The 26,666-nt window shown below is 49.2% G+C and overlaps 1 protein-coding gene across 3 annotated transcripts; it reads left to right on the top strand.

The window, feature by feature from the left end:
* The first annotated feature begins 89 nt into the window (after window positions 1-89).
* Sirt2 (sirtuin 2) lies at window positions 90-26,605 on the top strand. 3 transcript variants are annotated; one of them, XM_085694939.2, is made up of 17 exons: window positions 99-240; window positions 994-1,040; window positions 3,243-3,332; window positions 5,053-5,101; window positions 5,337-5,450; window positions 10,421-10,462; window positions 10,564-10,670; window positions 10,761-10,817; window positions 15,558-15,626; window positions 20,361-20,490; window positions 23,164-23,223; window positions 23,452-23,507; window positions 23,620-23,696; window positions 23,777-23,828; window positions 25,599-25,669; window positions 25,784-25,850; window positions 25,943-26,605. In XM_085694939.2, exons 1-17 carry the CDS (start codon window positions 225-227, stop codon window positions 26,096-26,098), a joined length of 1,260 nt encoding a protein of 419 aa, XP_085551065.2. In that variant the 5' UTR covers window positions 99-224; the 3' UTR covers window positions 26,099-26,605. The 3 variants fall into 3 exon arrangements, with proteins under 3 accessions (XP_085551068.1, XP_085551065.2, XP_085551067.1); XM_085694941.2 differs by lacking the exon at window positions 3,243-3,332 and having other exon boundaries at window positions 100-240; XM_085694942.2 differs by lacking the exons at window positions 994-1,040; window positions 3,243-3,332 and having other exon boundaries at window positions 90-240.
* The last annotated feature ends 61 nt before the right edge of the window (window positions 26,606-26,666 follow it).

The following is a 26,666-nucleotide window of genomic DNA, read 5'->3' as shown; positions in this document are numbered from 1 at the left end:
TTCCAGACGCCCTTTATCAATATGGCTACTTAAGGCGCAAGGCCTTTTGGGATTTGTAGTTCTTTGCCGTGAGAGGTGCAGTGTACGAAAGCATTTGCGGGACTGCGTTGGCTGCCGGGAGTTGTAGTCCTCTATCTTATCTCGGCCCCCCCCCCCTCTTGTTTCCGGTGCCGTCACGGGACAGAGCAGTCGGTGACAGCTCCGAGGGCCCCCACCCCGCTCCCATGGCCGAGCCGGACCGTGAGTCGGGGGCCCAGGTGGGAGGGTCGGGCCGCGTCGGGGCCTGGCTTTGGGCTGCAGGCCCCGGGGCCCGAGGGCAGGCTCGGTAGGGTGGGAAAAAGGGGCTGCGTGAAGGGAGTGGGATTTGGAGGACCGTTGCTAAGTGGTGGGCGTTGCTAGGTTGGTGGGATCCTGGGTTGTGAGATTTTTAAGGGTCCGTTTGCCAAGTTCTTAATGATCGCGTTTCTTGCACTTTGGTTGCTGAGGACCCTCGTTGCTAAGGACCAAAGTTGCCATGATCCCGGTTGCTAAGGTTGTTTGATGTTAGGGGCAACTGCAGGATGTTGGGGACCCCTGCTACCCCTATCTCATTCCTTCGGTTCCTGTGCCTCTCTTAAACCTCCACCTCCACTGTATCTCCTCCCCCACACTCAACTCTGAGCAGAGGTATCCCTACTTACATCTCTTGAAAAACTTTGCCCTCCTTCATTCTCCTGGCTGGCACACACACTACCATGCCCTGCCTAACTTTGAAGTCTTCCTTCAGTCCTGTTTCGCCTGCTTTCTCCTCCTAAACCTTCTCCTCAGCCTTTCCTCCTCACACAGCCTTCCTTTCTAAAATAAGCCTTTCCCCATCTCTGACAGTCTTATTACCATCCCCGACTCCAGGATAATTGGGTTGCTGGGTCCTCTTGTTGCCTCCATCACTATGAACCCTTCATCCCTTTAACTATTCCCCGCACTGTAACCACGTCTGCTCCCCCTCCTCCCCAGCCTCTGACCCTCTGGAGACGCAGGCAGGGAAGGTGCAGGAGGCTCAGGTGAGATGGGGAAAGGGGTGGAGGGAAGGAGAGAGATGGATTTGGTTCCACATTCCAAACTGGGGGGGAGTGGCAAGGGGAGGCTTTTACCCAAGGGCCCTTGGCTTATGGTCCTGATCCCTAACTCCATCTGGGGATTAGTACAGCCTCTTGGGGGAATGGTGGCTTCTGGGGACTGTCAAGAAAAAATGTACAGCCTCAACCACTGGTCGCCCTTCCATATTGTCCTCTTGTCTTTCTGTTGCCCACCCCTTCTTCAGTTCCTTCTGAACTTCATTTGTGCTGGACCTGGAAGAGTTTTTTCCAGTTTGATTCCCAAACTCACAGATCTCATGGGGTGGGGGAAATGATCTTAGAGGGTTGATTTTAAAAGTGGCACAGAAGCTGGGTGTGATGCCATCTGTACCCCCAGCGCTTGGGAGGCTGAGGTAGGAAGATGGAGAAATATGAGACAGCTTGGGCCATATAGTGAGACTCTGTCTCAAGGGGGTGGGGAGCGCTCCAGGAGTGCACAGCAAACTTTGTGGGTCAGAGATTATAGAAGGGTCTAGCGAAACTCATCCTTGGAGGAGCTCGCAAGCTAGTGAACAAGATCAAGATATAGCCACAGTGTTCTAAGTGAAGTGATTTCGAATTTTCTTAAATAAGATCAGCTATGGTGTTCCCTGCAGAGTGCGAAGACCTGAGGGGCAAGGAGGAGATGTTTTCAGTAGTTATTGCGGGGTGGTCCATTATTGATATTCCGACTGCACTCTAGTCTCCATGACCTCATTTAGTCTCTCCGGCATCCCAGTGAGCGTAAGGCCTTTCATGGACACTTTAAAGATGCAGAACAGTGTAGAGGGAAAGGGAAGGGCTTGAAACCTATAGGAAAGTAGGTCCACTAAAGTGGGGAAGTAGATGAGTCTCAAAGAGGTGTGAAGACACTTGCCAATGCCTGCAGGGCCCCCGCAGGCCAGGTTGTCTTCCTGTTCTAGACCGATTGTTTTCAGCCTTCCTAACACTGCAACTCTTTCATACAGTTCCTCATGTAGTGGTGACCCTCAACCATAAAATTATTTTCATTGCTACTTCATAACTGTCGTTTTGCTACTGTTATGAATTTTAAGTATTTGATAAGCAGGATGTCTGATCCCCAACCCCAGTGAAAGGGTTGTTCAAGCCCCAGGGGATCACCACTCACAGGCTGAGAAGCATTGTGCTAGACAATGCCTACCACCACTGAATGCCAGCATGCCCATAACCACTGCTGAATGCCAGCATGCCCATGGCTATGAGATCACTCTTCAAAGGGAAGTAGGTATAGAAGCTGTGGTCAACAATACTCCCATAAGTGCACAACAGAACTGTCACAAGTAAGATACTGGGTCCCTGGTATCTTACTTGTCTGGCTTCTAAAATAAGACTCAATGCCAGACCAAAAGATTTCCATCAGAAGGGGTCTCAGTGGCAAAGATGATGTGGGGGTATCAATTGCAGCATTATCCAGATAGGGCAGCGCTAGAAATGCCCCAGTGGCCACCAGGAGAGGGAGTCAATGAACTATGGTTCATCATACAATGTGTTACTATGGGGCCACAATAAAGAATGAGGTGGGAGGCTGGAAAGACAGCTCTGTGGCTAAGAATGTATACTGCTACTCCAGGCGATCCGACTTCCATTCCAAGAACCCAGATCAGGCAGCTCATAAGTGGCTGTAACTCCAGTTCCAGGGGCTCTGACTCCACATACACAAACATACACATATACACATAATTAAAGTAAATCTATAAAAGAATGAGGTGGGTCTGTGAAACTTGATGAAGTATCATACTCTGGCAAGACCCACGTCTAACGATATCAATGCATAAAAACTCATGCAGAGAAAGCCACTGGAGTTCTTTCTGTTTAACTGCTGCTTGACTTTGCTTTGGCGTTTGTTCATTCTGCAAGGGCTCAGGAGGCTGAAAAAGGAGGATTGTGGGTTGGAAGCCAGCTTGGGCGAAATAGTAAGACCAGTCTCTTTTTAATTTCTAAACTTAGCTGGGTGGTGGTGGCGCACGCCTTTAATCCCAACACTCGGGAGGCACAGGCAGGCGGATCTGAGTTCGAGACCAGCCTGGTCTATAAGAGCTAGTTCTAGGACAGGTTCTAAAGCCACAGAGAAACCCTGTCTCGATAAAGAAAATAATTTCTAAACTTGGCTTGTTTGTTTGTGGGTAGGATGCCCAGTGCATGTGTGGTCATCCAAGGACATCTGTCCTCCCCTCCCACCATGAGGAACCTGGGAGCAAACTCAGATGGTCAGACTGGGTGAGGAACACGTCTCCCTGGTGTGCCCTCTTGCCAGCTTTATAGCTTTAAAACTCAGGAAGCAATCATTCTAGAGTCAGACACAGTGTTGCCATACTCCTGCAGTTCCAGCTCCCCAGAAATAAAAGTAGGTGGCTCAGGAATTTGGGGTCACCCTCAGATACATAGCAAGTTGGAATCAACCTGGGCTACATGGGACCCCGTCTCAAAACAGCAATAATGACAAAAGAATGTTTTTAAAAAGTAATTTGAAAGGGAGGTTTGGAAACATAGTAGGGAAGGGGTGGTCTGGGGACATTTGAACAGTTAGTTGAGTTGGTCAGACTATTTCTGACACTTACTACAAGGCCAGCCCTGGCCTAGCACCCAGTCTGCATGCGTTTAGTGGCAGATGGTTCTGGAAATCCTGTTATCTAGGCTGGGCATCAAGTCTCTGCCCTTGTGCAGTTGATATCATGGCACTCAGCAGATGTTTGTGATTTGAGGGGGCTTAAAGAAAAAAGGGGTGGACTACCTTAAACAAACCAACACATATGGGGAAGAGGAGGGTCAGAGATGGAAACTGAGTCAAGGAAGCCAGAGCAGAACCCCAGGGGAGAGAACTGACTGAATCAGGTGGAGCTCTGGAATGGAGAGAGGGGGGTAAGAGGAGGGCTATCAGGAGGCTGAGCGGGTACACGGGAAATTGGCATGAGGGCAGGGTGGAGTAGGGAGGCCAACTAGGGACCGTGAGGCCATTTGGCAAGGAGACTAGGAGCAGGAGCTGGCTTTGGGGAGGCCACTCTGCAACATGGTTGGAGCAAGGTGGGGTCACCGTGAGAGGCTCACATCTGGGGACAGAAGCAGCATTACCAGTGCCTAGGCTGTAGCATAGCTGTGGCAGGTGGCCCAGGAAAGTGGAGAGGACCAACTGAGAGGCCAAGGGATTCACTGTTCGGCGTTACAGCAACCTCTGGTCCACATGGACAAGTTGAGGCCCCCAGACTGGAGGCCTAGCTCCAGTGGTGGTGGTTGCCCAGTGTGCATGAAACCCTCGCTTCAGTTCCTAGCATTATCAGGCTGTGATGGCCAACTGGTTAGAACGTTAGACGTAATCTAAACCATCATACTGCAATCCTAGCACTGGGGAGGTGGAGACAAGAGGATCCGAAGTTCAGGGTCATGTAGACCTCATAGCAAGTGTGAGGCTAGCCTGGGCTACATAAAACCCTATCTCAAAAAGCAAGTTAGGCATGGTGGCATGTGCCTTTAATTCCAGAAGTCAGAGAGAGGCAGAGGCAAGTTGATCTTTGAGTTCAAGGGCACCCTAGTCTACATAGTGAGTTCTGGGCCAACTAGGTGTATATAGTGAGACCCTGTCAAAACAAAAAAGATGGGGGCAGGCATGGTGGGTCATGCCTTTTAAGTTTAGAAGACAGAGGCAGGTGGATCTCTGGGAGTTCTGGGTCAGCCTGGTCTACATAGCCAGTTCTAGGCCAGCCAGAGAGATCCCATCTCAAAAAAAAAAAGATAAGACCTAGAAAGTCAGTTACACGAGGAGACGTGGGTCCCCTCCCTATAGGCCACCTGTCCTGGAGCCCTCATGCTGGCCCTCTGCTTCTCCAGGCCACCTCCTGGTCAGAGCCCTACTCTCTTTGAACCAGGCGTCACCCCATCCCTTCCCCTCCCTTCCTCCCTAACCCCACTTCTTGGGTTTGGCCATCCCACCTGCCCCTTCCAGGATTCAGACTCGGACACTGAGGAAGGAGCTGCTGGTGGAGAGGCAGAGAGTAAGTGTCTTCCTGGGGGAGGACTGGGAGGGGACCTGGGGCCTGGGGATCTGGGGTAGGACTCTACCAGGAGTGGTGTCTAAAGCGTGTAATAATGAACTTGGTACCTGAGGCTGCTGCCTGTGGGAGACATTGGGACTTCGATGGTGGGAGGATAGTAGGTTGAACGGTTGGGCAAGGCCCTTGGGCCCCGGCCCGATGCCTACCTGGCACTGTCTCTCTTGTTGTTGGTCAGTGGACTTTCTGCGGAACTTATTCTCCCAGACCCTGGGTCTGGGCTCCCAGAAGGAGCGTCTGCTGGACGAGCTGAGCCTTGAAGGAGTGACCCGCTACATGCAGAGCGAGCGCTGTGAGTTCCCCACTCCTGGCCCAAAGTGACTTCCGAGTTGTTGGGTATGAATAGTAAGAAAAACTGCTGAGTGTGGTGGTCCATGCCTGTAATCCCAACCCTGAGCAAAGAAATCACCTTTCAAGGTTGGCCTCAGCTGTGTTGTGTGTTTAAGGCTAATCTGAGCTACATGAGAGCTTTTCTAAAATAAAAAATGGGAAGAAACCCAACTCCTGAGATATAGAGATGGCTTACTAGTTAAGAGCACTAACTGCTTTTCCAAAAGACCTGGGTTGGATTCTCAGAACCCACATGGTGGCTCACAACCATCTGTATCTCCAGTTCCAGGGTATTCTATTTATTGTCACCATGGGTGTCAATTATGTACCTGGTACACAAACATTTGCACAGGCAAAAGACCTGTACGTTTAAAAAGAAACTCAGCTCTTCAGGAAATTTAGGCAAGAGGATCATGAGTTTGAGGGTAGCCTGGACTACATAATAAGACTGTTGATACAAAAAGAAAAAGGAAAAGGAAAGAAAAGGAAAGGAAAGGAAAGGAAAGGAAAGGAAAGACAAGACAAGACAAGACAAGACAAGACAAGACAAGACAAGACAAGAAACCTAGACCAAAAATGAGCACTCAGAATCTAAGCATTTAATGTGGTGGAGTGAGGCGCTTGGATGTTGTTCTCAAGTCCCACGAGTCTGACAGGTTTGTCTGTGTGTGCGGTGTGTGTGAGTGGAGCAGGCAGGGCAGCTGCACACAGGAGACCAGCCCAGCTCCTACACCTTTGCACAGAGAACCAGGCCATACTGGCCCAGACTGAGTCACATGACTGCCCTGAGCTCTGCCTTGTCTGAGTTCCCTGTCTCTGATTGGCCAGATCTGAGTCACTGCTTGTCTTTTGAGGGATGGCACAAGTAGGTGCTGAGGATGGAGCCTGGCGCCCCCACATTCTCGGCAAGCACCACTGAGCTGCCGCCCCAGCCTCGGGTGTGAGTTTACGCTACAGTCCCTGAAGGATGATCTGCCCACCTCATTTTCCCAAAGAGCTGGGAATATAGACCAGCACCAGGCCCTAGACTAGCAGTGATGATACCTCTGGGGTGACTCAGGGTGAGGCTCATTATTAGGAGTATAAGACTGTGCCCCAGGCGCTGGCACACCTGCAATCCCAGACAGTCTGGAAGCTGAGGCAGGGGGGTCTGAACTCAAAGTCAGCCTGGGCTTCATAAAACAAGAGGTAAATGGAGACTGAGGAGCTGTGTCAGGCCACAGAGTGCTGCCACACCAGCACGAGGACCTGGGCTTAATCCCCAGCACCACCCAAGAGGCTCAGTGCTTTGATGTCCAGGGCTGAGGGATAGAAGCATGAGGATCCAAGCCAAGTCCCAGGTCCCAGTGAGAGACCCTGCCTTAACAAATCAATGGGGATGGGGATGGCTTAGCAAGTAAAGGCGACTACCACCAAACCTGCCAACCTCAGCTGGATCCCTGGGACCCACATGGTAGAAGAGAAATGACTCTCAGAGGTTGTCCTTTGATTTCCACACCTTTGCTGGGGCACACACAGGCTAATAAATGTGTGGGGAAAAAAAAAACCAAAAAAACAAAAACAAGTGGGCAGCTCCTGAGAAACATCACACACATACACACATACCCTCAGAAGAAACAAATGATTAGAACAGGACCCAAGTCTTGAGAGCTGTGGATGTGTTTGCTGTGCTATTATTACAGGAAGCTTGTCTCAAATGCCAACTAGCTGGGTCACCAGCTAGTGATATTTGTATTTCTCGTTGAGCAAAGTCTGAGGAACCAGGCCCTGGCGGTCCTCAGCAGCAACAATGGGGCTTTGAGGACCCTGAACGGCCCTTTGTGAGGCCATCTTCTCCAGTTCCCCTCCTCCAGCTGCTCATTGCCTTCCTTGGCAGCCTCCCGCTCCTGCCGCAGAGAATCCCAGCAGTGGCCAGGAGCCATTGTCTTTTCATCTCTGTACACTCAGATCTTAGAGTCACTGGCCTAGAGGGCGAGGGATTTAGGATAAATGTGATTAGTCAGCCCCGTGGCTGTTTGCCAGGCTCTGGGCTAAGGACTTCCCAGACATCTTTGTACCGAGTTATCACAGAAGAGCTGTGAGGTCTCCCTGGCAGTGAGCTAAACAGAAGAGGAAACAGGCACAGAAAGGCCATGACTTGCTGCAGGCATCTGGCAAGTAGCACAGTCAGAATTTGATACCAGGGCCCTTGAAGCAAGGTCCTGCCCTGTAGCCGTGACTAACTTTGAACACAGGACTATCTTGCCTCAGTCTCCCAGATTTTGGTATTATAGACATGTACTACCACACCAGGAGTACCAGGCCCCCGGAATCTAGAATGTGTCCCCAGTCTCAGTGCCCAAGACCTGCAGCCAGACGAGGACAGTAATACCCTAAAGAAGCTGAGTGCCCAGGCTGTGGCTTTTGGTTTTTGTTTGTTTTTTTAAAATATTTTTGTTGTTTCATTTTGTTGTTTTTCAAGACAGGGTCTCTCTGTGTAGCTTTGGCTGCCCTAAAACTCGCTTTATAGACCAGGCTGGCCTCAAACTCATGGAGATCTACCTGCCTCTGCTTCCCAAGTGCTGGGATTAACGACATGTGCCAGCACGCCCAGTTTAGACATTTTATGTGTGATTTTGTGTGTGTGTGATGTGTGGTAGTGTAGGTGCACGTGTGCTGTGATGTACTTGGCAGAGGACACTTTTCAGGAGTTGGTTTTCTCCTTCCACCATGTAATTTCTCAGAATCTAACTCAGGCTTGGCCACAAGTAAACGCCTTTACTCACTGAGCCGTCTCACCAGCCCTGTGGTAGGCTTTGACCTTTGTTCATACTTCTTGTCCTTTAAACAGAACACCCCAGGGGTGCCCAATTCATGGGACACCACACTTGTGTCTGTCTATCAGCTAACAGACAGATGCCAGGGCTGTGTCGCTGGGCTGCCTGCCAGCCAGCAGCTGAGGCCACAAATGGGGCTATTTCTGCCCAGCTATGTGCTTATGAATGGGTTCAACCATATCACCCATCTTCTTTTCTTTCTTTCTTTATTTCTTTCTTTCTTTCTTTCTTTTTTTGAGACAGGGTTTCTCTGTGCAGCCCTGGCTGTGACTTGGAACTTGCTCTGTAGACCAGACTGACCTTGAACTTACAGAGAACTGCCTGCTTCTGTCCCCCGAGTGCTGGAATTAAAGACGTGCACCACTGCCACTAGCACCCATCTTCTTTTCTAAGAACTATTAAAAGCCAGGAGCCCCAGCACTCGGGAGGCAGGGGCAGGCAGATCTCTGTGAGTTTGAGGTCAACCTGGTCTACAAGAACTAGTTCCAGGATAGGCCCCAAAGCTACAGAGAAACCCCATCTCAAAAAAATCAATAAATAAATAAATAAATAAAAATTAAAAAAAAACTGGGAACAAAGCTCTCATAAGGATAAAAACCATTGAGGTAGGCAGTAGTGGTGCACACCTTCAATTCCAGCGCTGGGGAGGTGGGGGCAGGCAAATCTCTATGAGTTCAAGGCCAGCCTGGTCTACAGATCCAAGATAGCCAGGGCTACACAGATAAAAATCTGTCTTGAAAAACAAAACAGAATAATACAACCACAGGTCTGAAAAAGTTTAGTACAATCAAGGAGCTCGAGATGTGCTCGGTCAGCAGAGTGCTCCTTTAGCATGCGCAGAGCCCCGAGTTCAAATGCTGGGCGTGGGCAGACTTGGTGGCAGACAGTTTTCATCCCAGTGCTCAGGAGGTAGAGGCAGGTAGGTCCCTATGCGTTCAAGGTCAGCCAGGCTCACAGTGAGACCCTGTTTCAAAGAAAGCAAAGGAAAGCTGGTCATGGTAGTGCATGCCTGTGATCCACACTTGGAGATGGAAGCAGGAGAATCAGAAGTTCAAGGTCACCCTTGGCTGCATAAAGAATTGAAAGTTCGCCTGAGATACGTGAGATTCTGTCCAAAAGAAAAATAAAAGGTTAATTAGTGCAGTGGACTCAAAGGAGCGGCTGACTGGTGGCTTATGTGTGGACAGAGCAGCACGGTGAGGGGCTGTGTATGACATGCTGGAAATGGATCGTCTGAAATTGACACTTGTCACCCCAGCACCCAGAGGCTCAGGATTCCAGGCTATCCTGGACTACACACGGAGACACTGTCTCAAAACCAAGGGAAATGACAGCAGGCACACTGGTGCACACCATAGCTTCAACACCCAAGAGGTAGACAGGTCCCCTCGGAGGCCAGAGGCATTGGACCACATGGCGCTGGAGGTAGCGGGTGGCTGTGCACTGACATGGGTGCTGGACACTGAACTCAGGTCCTCTAGGCAAACAGCACGTGCTCCTAACCTCTGAGCCTTCCATCCAGCCCTCGTCTTTCTGTTGTTTGTCTTGTTTGAGAAGGATCTCACTTCTTTGCACCAGCTAGCTGGAACTCACTGTGTAAACCAGGATCTCTTGCAGAGATCTGCCTGCCTCAGATTTAAAAAAAAAAAGAAAGAAAGAAGAAAGAAAGAGACTTAAAACCAGCAATGATGGCACATAGTTTTAATTTCAGCACTTGGGAGGCAGAGGCAGGCAAATCTCTGTAAGTTCAAGGCCAGCCTGGTCTACATAGCCAGTGCTAGGCCAGTCAGGACTACATAATGAGACTTTGTCTCATAAAAGAAAACTAATTAAAAATAAGTTTTTAAAGTCATACAATATTGCATCCAGAAAGTAAGCTGAATTTGGTTTGGGTTGATTTTCAAGGTTGTAGGGATGGGACTCAAGCCCTTAAACTAGCCGGCTTTGTACCCCCGAGCTGGCCCTGCAGCCTTCTCCTCAAGACCTCACCCACTGTTTCCCTTCTGATTAGCTGGGTTTTCTCACCTGTAATACGGGGTTGCCAACACCATCCTCCCCACCAGCAATACGGGTGGGAGGAGAAACCTTATCACATGATATAAACTCTCTCCTCCAGGTCGCAGGGTCATCTGCTTGGTGGGAGCCGGAATCTCCACATGTAAGTATTCCCTCCTTCCAGCCACTCCTGGAGGTGTGGGGGCCCTGGAAGGGTTCGTGCATGTATGGGGCTAGAACCTCTGACTGAGCGCTCCTCCTTAGCTGCAGGTATCCCTGACTTCCGCTCCCCTACCACTGGCCTCTATGCGAACCTGGAGAAGTACCACCTTCCTTACCCAGAAGCCATCTTTGAGATCAGTTATTTCAAGGTAGTCTCCTGAGATATGAGGGAGTGGGGAGTTCCCAGCTCCAGGCCTTATCTTACCTGGCATGTGGCCCTCTGCTTCTCTCTCCTACAGAAACATCCAGAACCTTTCTTTGCGCTTGCCAAGGAACTCTATCCCGGGCAGTTCAAGGTGAGGTCTTTTTTTGCCCGCGAGATTGGGATGAGCAGACATGGAAAAGAGGCTCCTTATAGGCCCCTCAGACAAGCATTATATGATTGTTGAGAACCCAGGCTCTGGGACTGGCGAGGTGGTTCAGTGGGTGAAGGCACCAGGCCTGATGACAAGCGGAGTTCAGTCCCTGGGGCCCACGTGATTGAAGGAGAAAACTGACTCCCACATTTGCACTGTGGCAAGTGCACACCCCCATATAAGTGTGTAAATAAAGAAATACTATTTAAAGGTGGGAGTTTGATAGTATATGCCCATAATTGTAGCATCTGGGAGAGACAGGAAACTTTCAAATGCAAGGTCAGCCTATACTACATAAACCTTGTCTCAAAAGTTTAAAAAAAAAAAAGATTATAAAAGGTGGAAGAGGTGGAGGGTTGTGTGATGTTTTACTCTTTCGACTTTTGGGGGGCTTGCCACCTAGCTCCCAAATAAATCACCCACAGAGTGATTTATTTTATTCTTAGTTATTTATTCTTAGTTATGAATGCCTGGCTTTATCTTGACTTGTTTCTTGCTAGTCTTTCTTAAATTAATCCCGACTACCTTTTGCCTCTGGGCTTTTATCTTTCTCCGTTTCTGTATACCTTTCTTTCCTTCTTACTCCGTGGCTGACTGGGTGGCTGACCCGGATATCCTCCTCTTCTTGTTCTCTTGCTCCTCTTCTTCCTCGTTTCTCCTTCTATTTATGCTCCTGCCTGCCCCGCCTATCCTTGCTCCTGCCTCGCTATTAGCCGTTCATCTCTTTATTAGGACCATCAGGTGTTTAGACAGGCACAGTAACATAACCTCAGAGTTAAACAAATGCAGCATAAACAAAAGTCACACACCTGAAAATAAGATCCCCGACGGTTCCTTTTTTTCTAAACAAAAATGAAAAAGTTTAACATAGTAAGACTGTATACAATGCGAACAATTATCAAGTAAAGATTACATTCACAATGTAATGATTCCAGTTCATTTATATCTGGCAAATTAAAAGAAAATACCCCATTATCGATCCTATCTTATTGAATCTATAGTTTAATACCTAATTTACTCTCTATGGTAACTAAGGAAAACGCAACTCTAACTGTCTGGTCTTCAACTCCATCAAAGACCCCAGAAGGATAATATTATTTTGAATAAACAAAAAGTGCATTGTGAACAACTTCCAAAAATTGTATAAATGACAGACACATCTGACTGCCTGGACAGTTCCTTTGCAACACTGGGGCATCCATCTTCAGCTTGCAGGCCCATAGTGTCTGGCAGACTTTTCAATGAAGCAGGAAACTTGAATGACTGTCCTGCCTATATTGGCAGTTTGTCGGTCACTTTCCTCTGTGTCCTGCAGAGTGTCTGGAAGTTTCTTCTGTGAAGCAGGAACCCTGAAGGACCGTCCAGCCTTTTTTGGGCAAAGTTCAGTGGTCACTCTCCTGTGGGTCCTGCATGTCCAGTTTATACAGCATATCATCAAGCAGTCCAGGCAAGAGCAGCTTCTTTGCTCAGTGGCTGACCTTGCCACATTGAAAGCAAACTTCAGAAGGAGTTTCTTCAGTGCCCATCATCTCTGAAGTAGATTAGTGCTTCCAGGAGCAAGTGTGTCTCATTGTCATGAAAATCATTAAATTAACAAAACATTTCAAATGCCATATTGTGTGGCTCTTTGAATGGTTTGAATGAAGACCATCTATCTAAAATATATCTCCATATAATCTGTCAAACATACCTAGACTATCTATAAATTTGATTGTTATAGATGACTAACTCCTTGTCTGTGTTTATTTATTGTCCTATACAATTCATAATAATAGCTTTTGAAAACTAGAGTTTTATCTTATATTTTAAAGTGAACTGGATAGGTACAATACCTTAAAAAGAGCAAAACATATATAAAATATGTTATAACAAAAATAACCTTAAATTGGTGTTGTTAATATACAAAATATCAATAGACAAAATCCTTTAAACAAGAGTAGAAACATATATACAGTATTGTAACAAAAATGGCCTTAAATTTGTGTCAGGACACAAAAGTCCTTTAAACAAGAGTAAAACACATATACAGTGTAACAAAATTGACTTTGAATTTGTACCCATATACCAAAATTCATGCCAATCCAAAATATCTGAGATTTATAGTTATCTTTTTATCCTATATTCCTCTAAATTATAACAAATATCCACGATCACCAAATAACCAAAGACCACCCACACCCATTCTTGGGAATGTGGACATTGTTTTCTGTAGACTGCTTCCTGCTGAATGTGGGTGAAGGCATCTTTAGGGTCCCAGAGAGAAAATTTGAGATAATGGCCAAGTCCTGGGAAGATCAGTTATAACATTTGTTGATAAATATCACCTGTCAATTTCAGGAGGTCTCCCCTGATCAAACCAGATCCAACTCAACCTGGAACAAACCCACAGCCTCTTGTTTCCTGTGGAAACAAAAGCAAAACCACTTCTCCAAAGCATTCTTGATTTCCATTTGACAAATACATTTTTTGACTTTTTTTTTTAAAGTTAAGGCTTTCTTAAAATATCTAGGCTGCTTTATTTCAACAGTTTCCTTTTCAGTTCCAGGTCTCTTAGCAACAGTTCTTTGCTTTCCGCAACAAAAAATTCAAAATCAACACAATACTATACAGGATCCAGATTCCCTGGATTCCCTGTGTTTCCCATCTTTACATAGCTTTTGCTGTCTTTTTAAAAGACTTTATTATTTTTAATGTATTTTTTCTATGACTGCCTATGCCCTTTTTCTTTCTTAGGCCTACATACATTATAAAACACACTGGAACCTGTTTAGAGATTTTTTTCCCATCTGGACATCTTTTACTGCGTATCTTTTAGCCTTTTTTTGACCACACAAGCAAACTGTAGACTGCTAAGCTATACCTGGATCCTCCGGTGCTCTAGCAGCTGGCTCTGCTCCAGTCAGGTGGTGAAAGCTAAGCCCAGAGTTTGCAGCCTGTTGGAGGTTCATGCCTGAGAACTGTATTAAACATTTCTAGCTGTGGAAATCGGTACATGCATTGCCACAAGCGGTTTTACTTGCTGTTTCTAGTTTCTATTTAGCGCTGCCAGCTGAACAGCAGCGCCTGTTTTGAAGGGCTGTGTATTAAACCTCCTGCCCCCAGCTTTCTCAGGCTCGAGATGGATATAGAGCCTTACGTTGGAACACCACAATGTTGTGTGATGTTTTACTCTTCTGGCTTTTTGAGGGGGCTCGCCATCCAGCTCCCAAATAAATCACACACAGAGGCTTATTCTTAGTTATGAATGCCCAACCTTAGCTTGCCTTGTTTCATGTAGGCCTTTCTTAAATTATCCCTACTACCTTTCGCCTCTGGGCTTTTATCTTTCTCTATTTCTGTATACCTTTCCTTCCCTCTTACTCCGTGGCTGACTGGGTGGCTGACCCTGATGTCCTCCTCTCCTTGTTCTCTTGCTTCTTCTCTTCCTCGGGTCTCCTTCTATTTATCCTCTCTGCCTGCCTGCCTGCCTGCCTGCCTGCCTGCCTGCCTGCCAGTCTCACCTATCCTCGCTCCTGCCTCACTATTGGCCGTTCATCTCTTTGTTAGGACCATCAGGTGTTTTAGACAGGCACAGCAGCACAGCTTCACAGAGTTAAACAAATGCAGCGTAAATGGAAGTCACACACCTGAAAATAATATCCCCAGCAGTGGTGATGTGCATATAAGAGCACACAGTGCTCTTGTGAGAACCAGAATTCAATTCCCAGCACATGTCAGGTGCTCTCAGTCACCTGTAACTCCAGCTCCCCGGGATCTGACACCTCTGGCCTCAGTGGGCCCTGGGAGTCACATGCATTTGCCCATGCATACCCATATACATACACATAATTAAAAATAATAAAATATTTTTTAAAAGAAAGGAAAGCCTGGTGTGGTGGTGCACACCCTTAATCTAAGCACTTGGTGGACTGTAGCGGTAGCTCAGCAGATCAGATTGGCTACTCTTCCAGAGGACCCGGGTTCAATTCCCAGCAACCACATAGAAGCTAACAACTGTCTGTAACTCCAGTTACAGAAGATTCAACGCCTTCACACAGACACACATGTAGGCAAAACACCAATCAATGCACATAAAGTAAATAAATCATAAAAAAAAAATCCCTGCAGCCAGGCAGTGGTGGTACATGTCTTTAATCCCAGCACTCAGGAGGCAGAGGCAGATAGATCTTTGTGAGTTCGAGGCCAGCCTGGTCTACAGAGCAAGTTCTGGGACAGCCAAGCCTATACAAAAAAAAAAAAAAATCCAAAAAACAAAAAACAAAACCTTGAAAAACAAACAAAACCCCAAACTCCAAATAAATACTAAACAACTTTAAGAAAGTAAAAAAAGGAGGAGGAATGGGTTGCGGGCCTGGCCGGCTTGGCCACCCTCCTCGCCCTCACCTTGTTACCTCGTGGCTCTGAGCCTCAGTTTTCCCAAGTATAAGAAAACTGCTGGGAGTCTCAGAAAGGGCTGCGACCGAAGCCTGATGGGAACCTCACTGTGCAATTAACTGACTGATGAAGGCAGCGAGCCAGCACCACACCCTCGAATGGGTCTCCTCATCTGTGGGATGGGAGAATACCGTGCTCATCTTCACTGGGCCTTGGGGTAGGATGGGCATGTGACTAACATCATCCCGACCCACGGGGACAGCCCTTGGGTATTTCCATCAGCACTGTTACTCACTCTCTCCTCAGCCGACCATCTGCCACTACTTCATCCGCCTGCTGAAGGAGAAGGGGCTGCTGCTGCGCTGCTACACGCAGGTAGGTGGCAGGCGGGCAGGTAGGCAGAGGCAGGGCTGACCATGGCTGGTAGGTAGTAGGCTGGATGGGTTTGGAACCCTCCGTCAGAACTGGGAGTGGCACAGGCAGGCACAAGGCAAATGACCAGGGCTCAGCTAGTTTTAGTGAGTGACCTGCAGTGAGCCTCTTCCTCTTGGCCTTAGTTTCCCCTTCAGAAAATCGGGACCAGAAATTGGGTAAGTTGTTACTTAAAGGAGACAGGAGGAGCAGAAATTCAAGGTCATCCTTGGTTACAAAGTGAGTTTGATGCCAGACTTCAGGGTGTGAAATTTTGTCTTTAAAATAATTAGATAGTCAATTACTTTATTAAAATATAAACTAAATGCATATAAGAATTTTTTTGATAATAAAAAGATTCTAAGCAACTTCAGACCCTCTCAAGTCTATTGTGATGTGACAGTGAACTCCCATCAGATCATCCCACGACACTGCAGAAGTACTCTTACCTGAGGGACACCATGTGTACCACAGCCATCCCCAGTCAGGATAGGGGGACAGTTTCCTAACAGGTGACACTGTATTATAAAGGAGGTTTGCTTCTCATGACTTGTGCAGTTCTGAGCCTGGCCTTGGTTACAGTAGCTAACAGGACACCGTGGCCACACTGAAGTGTTCAGAAGCATGTTCTAGCTGCTGGCATCTAGATGAGGATCCAGACAAAAGAGTTTGGGCCTCTCCCTTTGTTTCATCGATGTGCTCCAGTTCAGACTGCTCTGCGACAGTGTCCACGAGCATTATAAATTACATCTCAGAACACAAGCTGGCCCAGCACGGGAGCACACGCCTGTATTACCAGCATTGGGAGGCTGAAGAAGGAGCACCGTGAGTTCAAGTCCAACCTGGGCTACATAGTGAATTCAAGGCCAGCCTTGCTCCATAGCCAAGCCCTGCACCCCCTCCACACACAAAAAAAAATTAAAAAGGAAAAACAGAACTCCAGATTGTACAGAGAGTTAACACTTGAATACAAATAGGTATTGTTTTCCTCTGGCAACCCTTTGAGGCACCTACAGTGTCAGAAGTGGCCACCAGGGGGAGGATGGATGGGGGGCAGTTGCCTGGAGGTCCCAGTTGGGGAAGGGACAGCTCAGTCCTTCAGGGGCTGCCCGTGCTCAGGACACTCCAGACTCATAATCAGTCTCATTCACAGAGCAAGGCTCAGGACTGATGCTGCATGTGGTTCCGTGTGCCTCTGGCACCTTTGTTTGCAAGCTTCTATGACAATAGATGTCCACCCAGTAGTGGCACTGCCAGAGTGAGCAGAGCAGACACCCCTGCACTGCTGGTGCTGAGATTCTCCTATGTGTGACAGGACAAGAGGGATGTGTCACAGACCTAGAATGTCAGACGGGCCCAGGCTGAGGCCGGTCGGGGCTGTGGGAGGGAGTGGATGCTGGCACACACAGGGTAGGCATGGAAGCTTCACCAAGAGGGTGACGCTGAAACAAAGACCTGAGACCTGGGAGGGAAGGAACCTTCAGGCAGAGGCTCACTATGAGTATGTATGGGGAGAGGAGCAAGGAAGCCACCGAGAGCAGACAGGAAGCTGCCATGTTTGTCCAGCCAAAGTGGATGGATGATGGACCCCTGGTGAGGGCCACTGAGAAAGAACAACAGGAAAGTCAGGTGTCTCTTTGGAAGATGAAGTGTGGATGGGAAGGTGTTGAGGAGATGGCATTCTGCCTTGAGACTCTGGGAGATAGCTCCATAGAGAGTGGGGGCAGCTGGACATGGAGCCAGGGCTGGGCAGAAAGGCTGCTGGAGAAGTCTGTGGGTGTTGATTCAGATGACGGAGTGAAAACCCGAGGCCCAGACAAAGCTAGCTGGGAGTGAGGGCTGCTGGCACTTTCGGATATCATCAGAAAGCCAGCACAAACCTGTTTAGTGTGAAATATTCAGATAGCTGACAACTACCCACAGTATTTCATAAATTTTAATTAATTTAGTTTGTGTGTGCTTGTTTGCAGGCATGCCACATCAAAAGTTTGGAGGTCTCAGGACAATTTATTTTTTATATTTATATTTTTTATTCTTATTTTATGTGTGTGTTTTGCCTGCATGTATGTCAGTGTACCATGTGCATGCAGTGCCCATAGTGGCCAGGAGAGGACATTAAGAGGTGGTATGAGCTGCCACGTGGGCACTGGGAACCAGACCTAGGTCTTCTGTGAGATCATCCGGCACTCTTAACTGCTGCACCATCACTCCAGCCCCTGTCCCCACACATTTTTGAGTGACTTATTATGTAAAATACCTAAAGGTGGAAAAAATGTCTAACTTGCCCACTTCGTGACCGTTTTCTTCCTCAGTCTCTTTGCCCTCTTCTCCTCAGTCACTGTTTGAGTCACTGACCCGCTTTCTGGAACACAGCAGACCTCACTTGTGATTGTGCCGAGCCAGCAGCTCTGAAGCCGTGTGGTGCTGTTCTCAGCTCAGGACACAGGAGCCCATTCACACATTTGCACTTAGGATCACCCAAGCCACTGTGGTCCCCACAGAAGAACGGCTGCAGGTCTTTCAACTGTATATGTGAAATTCACAATATAGACAGTTCCCTGCATGCTGCTTTTTCCACCCAGCCCCTCGTCTGGGGCCCTTCCATGCCCACATTACACAGCAGTACCATGCTTTCTAATAGCTGAGGATTAATCTTTTTTTCTCTCCCCCGCCCCCGCCCATGGGTCTAGGGGTGGGGTGTGCTGGGATAGGTAGGCCTCATGTCTTCCTGAAAGCAGGGGAAATGCTCTACCACTGAGCCACATCCCCAGCCCTGCCCCTCTTGCTAGAATCTAGTCTAATGCTTTCCTGCTGAGCCATGAGCCGAGGCAGGCCTTAAACCTGTCATCTTTCTGCCTCCTGCTCGCTTGCAGCCGAGAGTGTACCAGGCCAGCTTTACTCTGGTACTGGGGAGAGGCAGCAGTCCCCCACGTCATCGTGAGGGGAAGCTGTGCGTACTTACCCAGGTCTCCGTCACTTAGCTGTGATGTGCAGCAGGGTACCTATGTCATCAGGACATAGCCCCATTGTAAGGGAAGGGTTATCTGTACAGGTAGGAGGTAGGATCCAACCGGATCTGAGATCCTGGCATCCCCTATGGTCCTGAGCCGGGTTTCCTGTGGAGACAGGGCCTGTGGTTTTTTTATGGGCCCTGAGTGAGTCATTTGCTTGTGTATTGCTTACACTCCAGTTAGGGACTTGATAGATTGAGTTGGCTGCAAAGCTGATGTGTGACTTTCAGGTATGGCAGTCATCCCTGTTACCCCAGCACTTTAGTGGGAGGGTCTCAAGTTGAGCAGTCTCAAAAAGACATGACTACCCCCCCCCATTCTTTCATTTTATTTATTAATGTGAAAAAATCGGATGACATTTATTTAATGTGTGTGTAGAGTTCCGAGGACAACTTGGGGGCATTGTTCCTACTATCACATGGTTTCCAGGGATCAAAATCAGGTTGCAAATGCCATCTTGTAAGCCCTTCATTGTGGTGTTTCAAGATGATCTCACGCTTGTCACCTGGGCTGGCCTGGAACTCCCTGTGCAGTTTACACTAACCTCAGACTTGTAGCAATCTGGAATTATAGGCATGATCCTCCATGCCTGGTATTATTTATTATTTATTTCAGTTTTTTTGTTTTGTTTTGTTTTTCAAGACAGGGTTATAGGCACTGTGTAGCTCTGGCTGTCCTGGAACTTACTCTGTAGACCTAGCTGGCCTCCTATTCACTGAGATGGCCTACCTCTGCCTCCTGAGCACTGGGATTAAAGGCGTGTGCTACCACAGTTTTTGAGGCGGGGTCTTCCCATGTAGCCCTGACTTGTAACATGAAGGGCCAGCTTGTTGGGGTTTCTGTCCAGCCCGGTACCCCAACAAGCTGGTAAGTCCCAAAGAAAATCACACAGAGATCTCCATAAGTTATAAAACTGATTGGCCCATTAGCTCAGTCTTCTTATTAACTAATTCTTACATCTTATGGTAACCCATAATTGTTGTCTGTGTTAGCCATGTGGCTCAGTACCTTTTCCAGCGGTGGGGGGGGAGGTTACATCTTGCTTCTCTGTGGTCTGGGCAGGAATCAATGGGCTTCCTCCTTCCTAGCCTTCTCCTGTTCTCATCGCCCTGCCTCTACTTCCTGTCTGGTTGACCCACCTATACTTCCTGCCTGGCCAATCAGAGTTTATTTAAAACATGATTGACAGAATACAGACAATTCTCCCACACCACTGACTGGCCTGACACTAGCTGTGTAGCCCAGGCTGACCTTACCTTCCAGCAGTCCTTCTGCCTCGGGTTCCAAGTGCAAGGATGCATAGCAGCCACCTTGACTCCTGACTGGATTCATTTATTATACCAGTGCTTAGCCAGAGCTGTTGCCTACACAGGTTGGGGCCTGCACAGGTGTAGTTACTTTAATAACTTGTGGCAAATGGCGGAAAGCGTGGCTCTCTAAAGAACTTCTCTGAAGAATAGGAGCAGTGGCCCGAGTTTACAGAAGGGTCAGATGGGACTGATATCCAGTGGGTCTGGCCTTATAGATATTTGAGCCTGGGCAGACTTTAAGCAGTCCTGTTAACCCTTTGGTAGCCCCACTGGAAGAGTGGGAACTTTGTATATACCCTCACCCTCCCTCCCTTGTCCCTTCTCAGAGCCTACGAGGGCTGGCTGTCTTCCTAACCTTCCCCTGTCTCCCCCTCCAGAACATAGACACACTGGAACGAGTGGCGGGGTTGGAGCCTCAGGACCTGGTGGAGGCCCACGGCACCTTCTACACCTCACACTGTGTCAGCTCCTCCTGCCGACAAGAGTACTCTCTGAGCTGGATGAAAGGTGAGGCCCTAGACAGCACGGGTGAGGCCATGACTCCCACTCCTTGCCCATGCTGTAGCCAGGTCTCCATGATTGGCACCAGTGTGGTCCTCTTGAGCTCCTTAGCCCTTGCTAGTTAGTCAGTGAGCTGGCTGGTTTCTTTTGAGACTAGATTTGTCTGTGTAGCCCAGACTGACCTTGAGCTTTCTGCCTCAGTCTCCCCAGTGCTGAGACTGCAGGCACCACCACACTCAGCTCTCCTGCTCTCTATAGTGCTGTAGGAGCCCCAGGGATTCGAGGTGGCGGCCAGTCTCTGCTCCCCTGCCACCCCTCCTGCCAGGCTGTGATACATATGAACTCTGGAGCACAGCCAGCTGCACAGACTCACTGCCGGCTCACAGCCACCGTGGTCACAGAGTCACTGAGGTCATGAGCATCTAGCTCTGTGACCTGCAAGGTGTTTTGCCATTTTACACTCAAGTCCTTACATCAAGGCAAACACAGCATCATCCTGAAGACAGCGCTGAAATGAGGGAGACCCGTGTCTGCAGCCAGTATGGGGCCACTGCTCCATTCATTCTCTGCTTCCACCATACAGGTCAGGACATGAACTTGACCTGTTAGGTTTGAAGATGGCCTTGCCTTTTTTTGGTGGGGGGGTTGTTTTTTTGAGACAGGGTTTCTCTGTAGCTTTGGAGACTATTCTGGAACTAGCTCTTGTAGACCAGGCTAGCCTCGAACTCACAGAGATCCGCCTGCCTCTGCCTTCTGAGTGCTGGGCTTAAAGGCATGCACCACCACCGCCCAGCTGGCCTTATCTTCTGAACTACCTTGCTGGCCCAGAACATTTTAAATTTATTTTTGAGATAGGGTCTCTAGTTTTATGAAATTTTTATATCTATTGATTGTGAGATAGAGGTAGGAGAATCAGGAGTTTGGGGCTAGCCTTGGCTACATAGCAAGTTCCAGGCCAGGCTGGGCTACATGACAAAAAATAACAGTAAATTTTATAAGTTCCGTGTAGCTCAGACTTCCATATCAGACAGTGCAAGGGAAATGTGTAGAGAGGTGAGCTGGCGCAGTACTGGCTGGAGATGGTGCTGGAAGCACACGTGACAGGGCTACTGCTGTCACTACTGTCACTGTCCCGCTTATGTAAGGACAGAGCATCCAAGAGAAAGAGTCAGTCCCACGCCCTCAGTGCCAGCCCCAGCCTGTTTCTGGCAGCCATTGTGCTAAGTCTGAAGCTGCTATGTCACTCTGCGAAGCTATATTCTTTATGCTGACTTCACAAAGCTCCTGGTGTCCCCTTGAGATCAGGACAGCTGTGGCTTTTGTGGCAGGACCATGGAAGGTGACCGCCTTTCTGATAGAATGCCAGCCAGCTGCCCCCAGACTGAGGGTTCCTGAGCAGCCCAAGAGTGCACAGCTGGGATGATGGACAATGGGCATCACCCCGTTATGTCCCTGTGGAATGGCGTCTGCCACCTGCAGAACTGCATGTTGTCTGTGTAGCAACACCCTGAGTGGTGGCGGCTAGAGTGGCGCTCTGTGAGCGGAGAGACAGAGAGAGTGGCTGAGCCCTGCGGGCTACAAATGACAGACGCGCTTTTGAGCTCCCTGCTCCATAAGCAATGAGGAGTGTGACTGTCCTAAGGGCAGGACTGGAGAAGGCAGTCATAGAGTCCTCGGCGGGGGAGGCAGATGAGCAGGTTGGCTCCATTCCAAAATTATCTGTATGTCCTTTCTTGACCTGGGGCAAATAGAACTGTCCCCAAGACCCATAGGAAGGGCTTGACTCCCATTCCCCAGATGGGGGTCTGGTGGAGTCCAGGGTGCCTGTCATGTGGGTTTGTTCCAGTGTTGCATCTCGTTCACTAGCTGTAGGCAGTGGTGCTTGGGGCCACCCCCTGGGTGCCTGGAGATGAAGGTGACAGCTCTCTAAGAAGGGAGCACTTCTCTGATAAGCTGGAAGGATACCCCAGGAGATCTCTTAGTGGTGGGGGGCGCTGTTTGTTTTGTGGTGCTGGGGCTTAGGCATGCAAGGTCAAGTGCTCTACCACTGAGCCACACCCCAGCCCCTCACTGGGGGATTCTAGGCAGGGGCTCTACCACTGAGCCACACCCCAGCCCTCACTGGGGGATTCTAGGCAGGGGCTCTACCACTGAGCCACACCCCCAGCCCCTCACTGGGGGATTCTAGACAGAGGCTCTACTGATAAATCATGTCCCAAGTCCCATAATGTTCCATCATTGAGCAACATCCTTAGCTCTTGGGTTTGTTGTTGTTGTCAAGTATTTTTCGCATTTATTTGTGTGTTTGCATGTGGATGTGGATGTGGTCTATACATGCACAGCATACCTGTGGATGTCAGAGGACAATCTGCAGAAGTTGTTCCTCTCCTTTTAGCACGTGGGTTCAAGCTCAGGTCATCAGGCTTGGCGGCAAATGCCTTTATACAGTGAGCTACTTCCCTACCCCAGCTCTGGGCTTTTGAGACATGGTCTTGCTGTGTAGCCAAGGCTGGCCACGAACTCACAGTCCCTCCCTCCTGATTTCTCCCAAAAGCAGGTTTAGTGGCATGCACCACTGTCACCTGGGATGCATTTATGTTGACAGTAGGGAAGGACAGAGAGGGCTACTCTAGCCTGGAAGGCCTCATACCTTCCTCTCCCTCCTTCTTTCCCATCCAGAGAAGATCTTCTCAGAATCAATTCCCACGTGTGAGAAATGTCAGAGCGTGGTAAAGCCTGGTGAGCCTCAGGGCCTGGGGGAACTGGAGCTGGGTCCCTCTCCCCCACTGTTCCCCACACTCCACCTCTGGTCACCTCTGCCATGTGGCTTATCTCCTACTATCCTGCAGAGAGTGGGTATCTGTCGGCCGCCTCAGGCCCCAGTGTGCCCCCGACTCCTGCCTTTCTAGCTCTGTCTCCCATGTCTCCTCTCCTGTCCCTGTGTTCCTTTGTCTGTCTCTACCCCAGACATCGTGTTTTTCGGTGAGAATCTTCCGCCGCGCTTCTTCTCCTGCATGCAGTCAGTAAGTGTCCACCCTGGGCGCGGCCCACTTGGGCCGCTTGCTGGGCTGGAGGGGAGGCTGGGTACAAAGCCAGAGCAGTGGGGTCCAAGTCCTTCCTGGCTGCTCCCTGCAGGACTTCTCGAAGGTGGACCTCCTCATCATCATGGGCACCTCCCTGCAGGTGCAGCCCTTCGCCTCCCTCATCAGCAAGTAGGTTGAGGGGGTAGGGCTGGGGGTCAGCTGGGAACAGGGCACAGGGCAGATCTTGAATCCCAGCTCTCCATTCCCAGGGCACCACTATCTACCCCACGCCTGCTCATCAACAAGGAAAAGACTGGCCAGGTGAGTCTGCCTCAACTTCCTTCTCCCTTTGTACTGGGGGCTGTTTCACCTCTTCTTCAGGAGGATGAGAGTGGCCTCTGTATCCTACCTGGAGAGCGCTAGTGCTTTAGACTTGCCAGCTCAGGCTGGAGAATATGGGAATCAGGTGCTGGGCCGGCCTGATGCTGCAGGCCTCTGCGCCACTCTGAATTCCTTTGAGCAAATGACAGAACCATACCTTGAAGCCGCTGAAGCCTGAGTGCTCCTGGGATCCAGGAGACCAATCAGTGCACAGCTGACCGCCAATTGAGACTGCCCAGGCCTGACTCACCTCTCTAAGGGAGGCCTTAGTCCTGGGCAAGAGAGAAGATGCATCAGGAAGGGGTGTGACCTGCCTGTGACACAGATGCTAGGGGCATAGTCTCTCCGTGTGTCAGTGTTCAGGCATTACTATTCTAGTACCTGCTTACATATCAGAATCTGGGACAAGCCCCTCGTAGGCAGTGGCTGATTGTTTATTTGGAGCACACACATCCTACTCTGTGTCTACCCGACTTGTGGCTTGATATGGTGTGAGCTCTGGAGACGGTTTGAGACAGGCTCCCATGAAGCCCTGTTCTCTCAAACTCACCAGGTGGTAACAGATGGTCTTGAACTCCTGCTCTTCCTGCCTCTGCCTTCCAAGTCCTGGAATTCCAGGCCTGTGCCCCACACCTGGCTGTGCTGTTTTGGAGGAGCTTTTTGTCGTCGTTTTGTTTTGTTTCAAGACAGGGTTTCTCTGTGTAACTCAGTCTGTAGACCAGGCTGGCCTTGAACTCAGAGATCCACCTGTCTCTGCCTCATGAATGCTAAGATTAAAGGCGTGAGCCACCACAGCCTAGCAAATGTCTAGAAATGTAAATATCACCAAGTCCCATCTCTAAGGAACTCATGTGTCTGGATATTCACTACCAGCTACCACTGACAATACAAAAAGAGGGGATGTCTCTGGAAGATGGAAGGCTCTGGGGGAAAAGCTCAAATAAAATGATAACATTTTATCGTTTAATCAGATTCTGATTAAACGTCTGTGACAAGTCTCAGTGGACAGGAAACAAAAGGCACAGAACACCTGAAGTGGCACAAGCAGGATGGTGGCGTGTGTTTGCCATCCGCACTGGGGAGGCAAAGACTGGTGGATCCCTGGGCTCACCAGACAGCCAGTCTCACCAATTGCTATTCCAGGCCTTTTGAGAAACCTTGTCTCAAAAAGAATATGTTTGGGCTGGGGAAATAGCTCAGTGGTAGAGTGTTTGCCTGGCATACACAGAGCCATGGGCTCAAGCTTCAGCACTGTCAGAAAAAAATAATGGTTTTGGACAGGAGAGATTGCTCAGTGGTTAAGAACACATTCTGTTCATTCAGAAACCTAAGTACAGTTCCCAGTACCCATGTTAGGTAGCTCCTGACTACCTTAAGCTCCAGTTCCTGGTATCTGACACCCTCTTCTGTCCTTTGTGAGCACCCTACACAAAGGGCACACATACAGAAACACACATGCATACTACATACACTTCAGAAATAAGAACAAGCCAGGGGTGGTGGTGCATGTCTTTAATCCCAGCACTCGGAAGGCAGAGGCAGGTGGATCTCTGAGTTCGAGGCCAGGCTGGTCTACAGAGTGAGTTCTAGGACAGCCAGGACTGACTACGCAGAGAAACCTTGTCTGGATAATAAATATAAGCCAGGTCTGGTGGCTCTGGGGGCTGTCCTGTTCCCACAGATACGCTCTTAGCTGTCCTGTCTCCACAGACAGATCCCTTCCTTGGCATGATGATGGGCTTGGGAGGTGGCATGGACTTTGACTCCAAGAAGGCTTACAGGTGAGGCCTGGGCATGGGGGGCGGGAACAACTTGGGAAGGGCAGGCTGAGGTGGGAAAGAAGACAGAGGCCTGCCAGGCCTCAGCCCATTCTCTAACTCCTGCTCACACTGCAGGGATGTAGCCTGGCTAGGTGACTGTGACCAAGGCTGCCTGGCCCTTGCTGACCTTCTTGGATGGAAGGTGAGGAGCTAGGCCACCCAACCCATCCTGAGCCCCGCCCCATGAGGATATATTATGGTAACCTTTGACTTCTCTGACCTTTGCCCCTGCAGAAGGAGCTGGAAGACCTTGTCCGGAAGGAGCATGCCAGCATAGATGCCCAGTCAGGGTCCCAGGCCCCCAACCCCAACACTACCACCTCCCCGAAGAAGTCCCCACCTCCAGCCAAGGAGGTGGCCAGGACCAAAGAGAAAGAGGAGCACCAGTGACCACTACCTCCCAAGCAGGACAGCGGAGTCCCAGCCAGCATGGTTCCTCTAACGTGCAGCTGGTGTGGGGCTCAGGAGATCCTTTATTCTCTTAACCACTTTCTTGAAACCAGGGTCCCCAACTCAATCCCAGAAAATTCTAATATTCCTGAGGGCTGAGGCCTACACAGCCCATCTCTAACAGCCCACAGCCTCTAACCCCCAAGGGCAAGAAGCAACCTTCCCTAACTTCTAACTACTCCCAGAGATCAGGTTACCCCAAAACTCCTAACTGTGCCAGAACAAGGTATTTCTCTATTCTCAGGGGACCTGTGGCTAAATCAAATTAACCTACCCCACACGGGGGCTGGACTTCTTTAGTGAAATATGACTTCACCCAGGGGGTCTCTGCCTCCCACAGACAAAGTGAGTGCTGTCCCCCCTTTCCTAGAGACCCACTTGCCAGCCAGTGGGGGATGGGCAGGGGACCTTGCTTATTGGAAACAAACTAAAAACCAAAACAAACTATTCAAGTTGTGTGGCTTCTGTTTCTTTTCGTGGGTACCTGCGACAGCTGGGGCGGGGGGGC

The sequence above is a fragment of the Myodes glareolus genome, chromosome 1 (genome assembly GCF_982192425.1).
Source record: "Myodes glareolus chromosome 1, mMyoGla1.1, whole genome shotgun sequence".
NCBI lineage: Eukaryota > Metazoa > Chordata > Mammalia > Rodentia > Cricetidae > Myodes > Myodes glareolus.
Note: the sequence above shows the minus strand (reverse complement) of the source record. Positions and strands in the feature narration are given on the sequence as shown.

What these genes read in the sequence shown, in the direction of transcription:
- Sirt2 (XM_085694939.2), top strand. An exon ending in AACTCAGATGGTCAGACTGG is followed by an intron (nt 3,333 to 5,052) that starts GTGAGGAACACG and finishes TGCCCCTTCCAG; the next exon opens with GATTCAGACTCGGACACTGA. An exon ending in TTGAGATCAGTTATTTCAAG is followed by an intron (nt 10,671 to 10,760) that starts GTAGTCTCCTGA and finishes TCTCTCCTACAG; the next exon opens with AAACATCCAGAACCTTTCTT.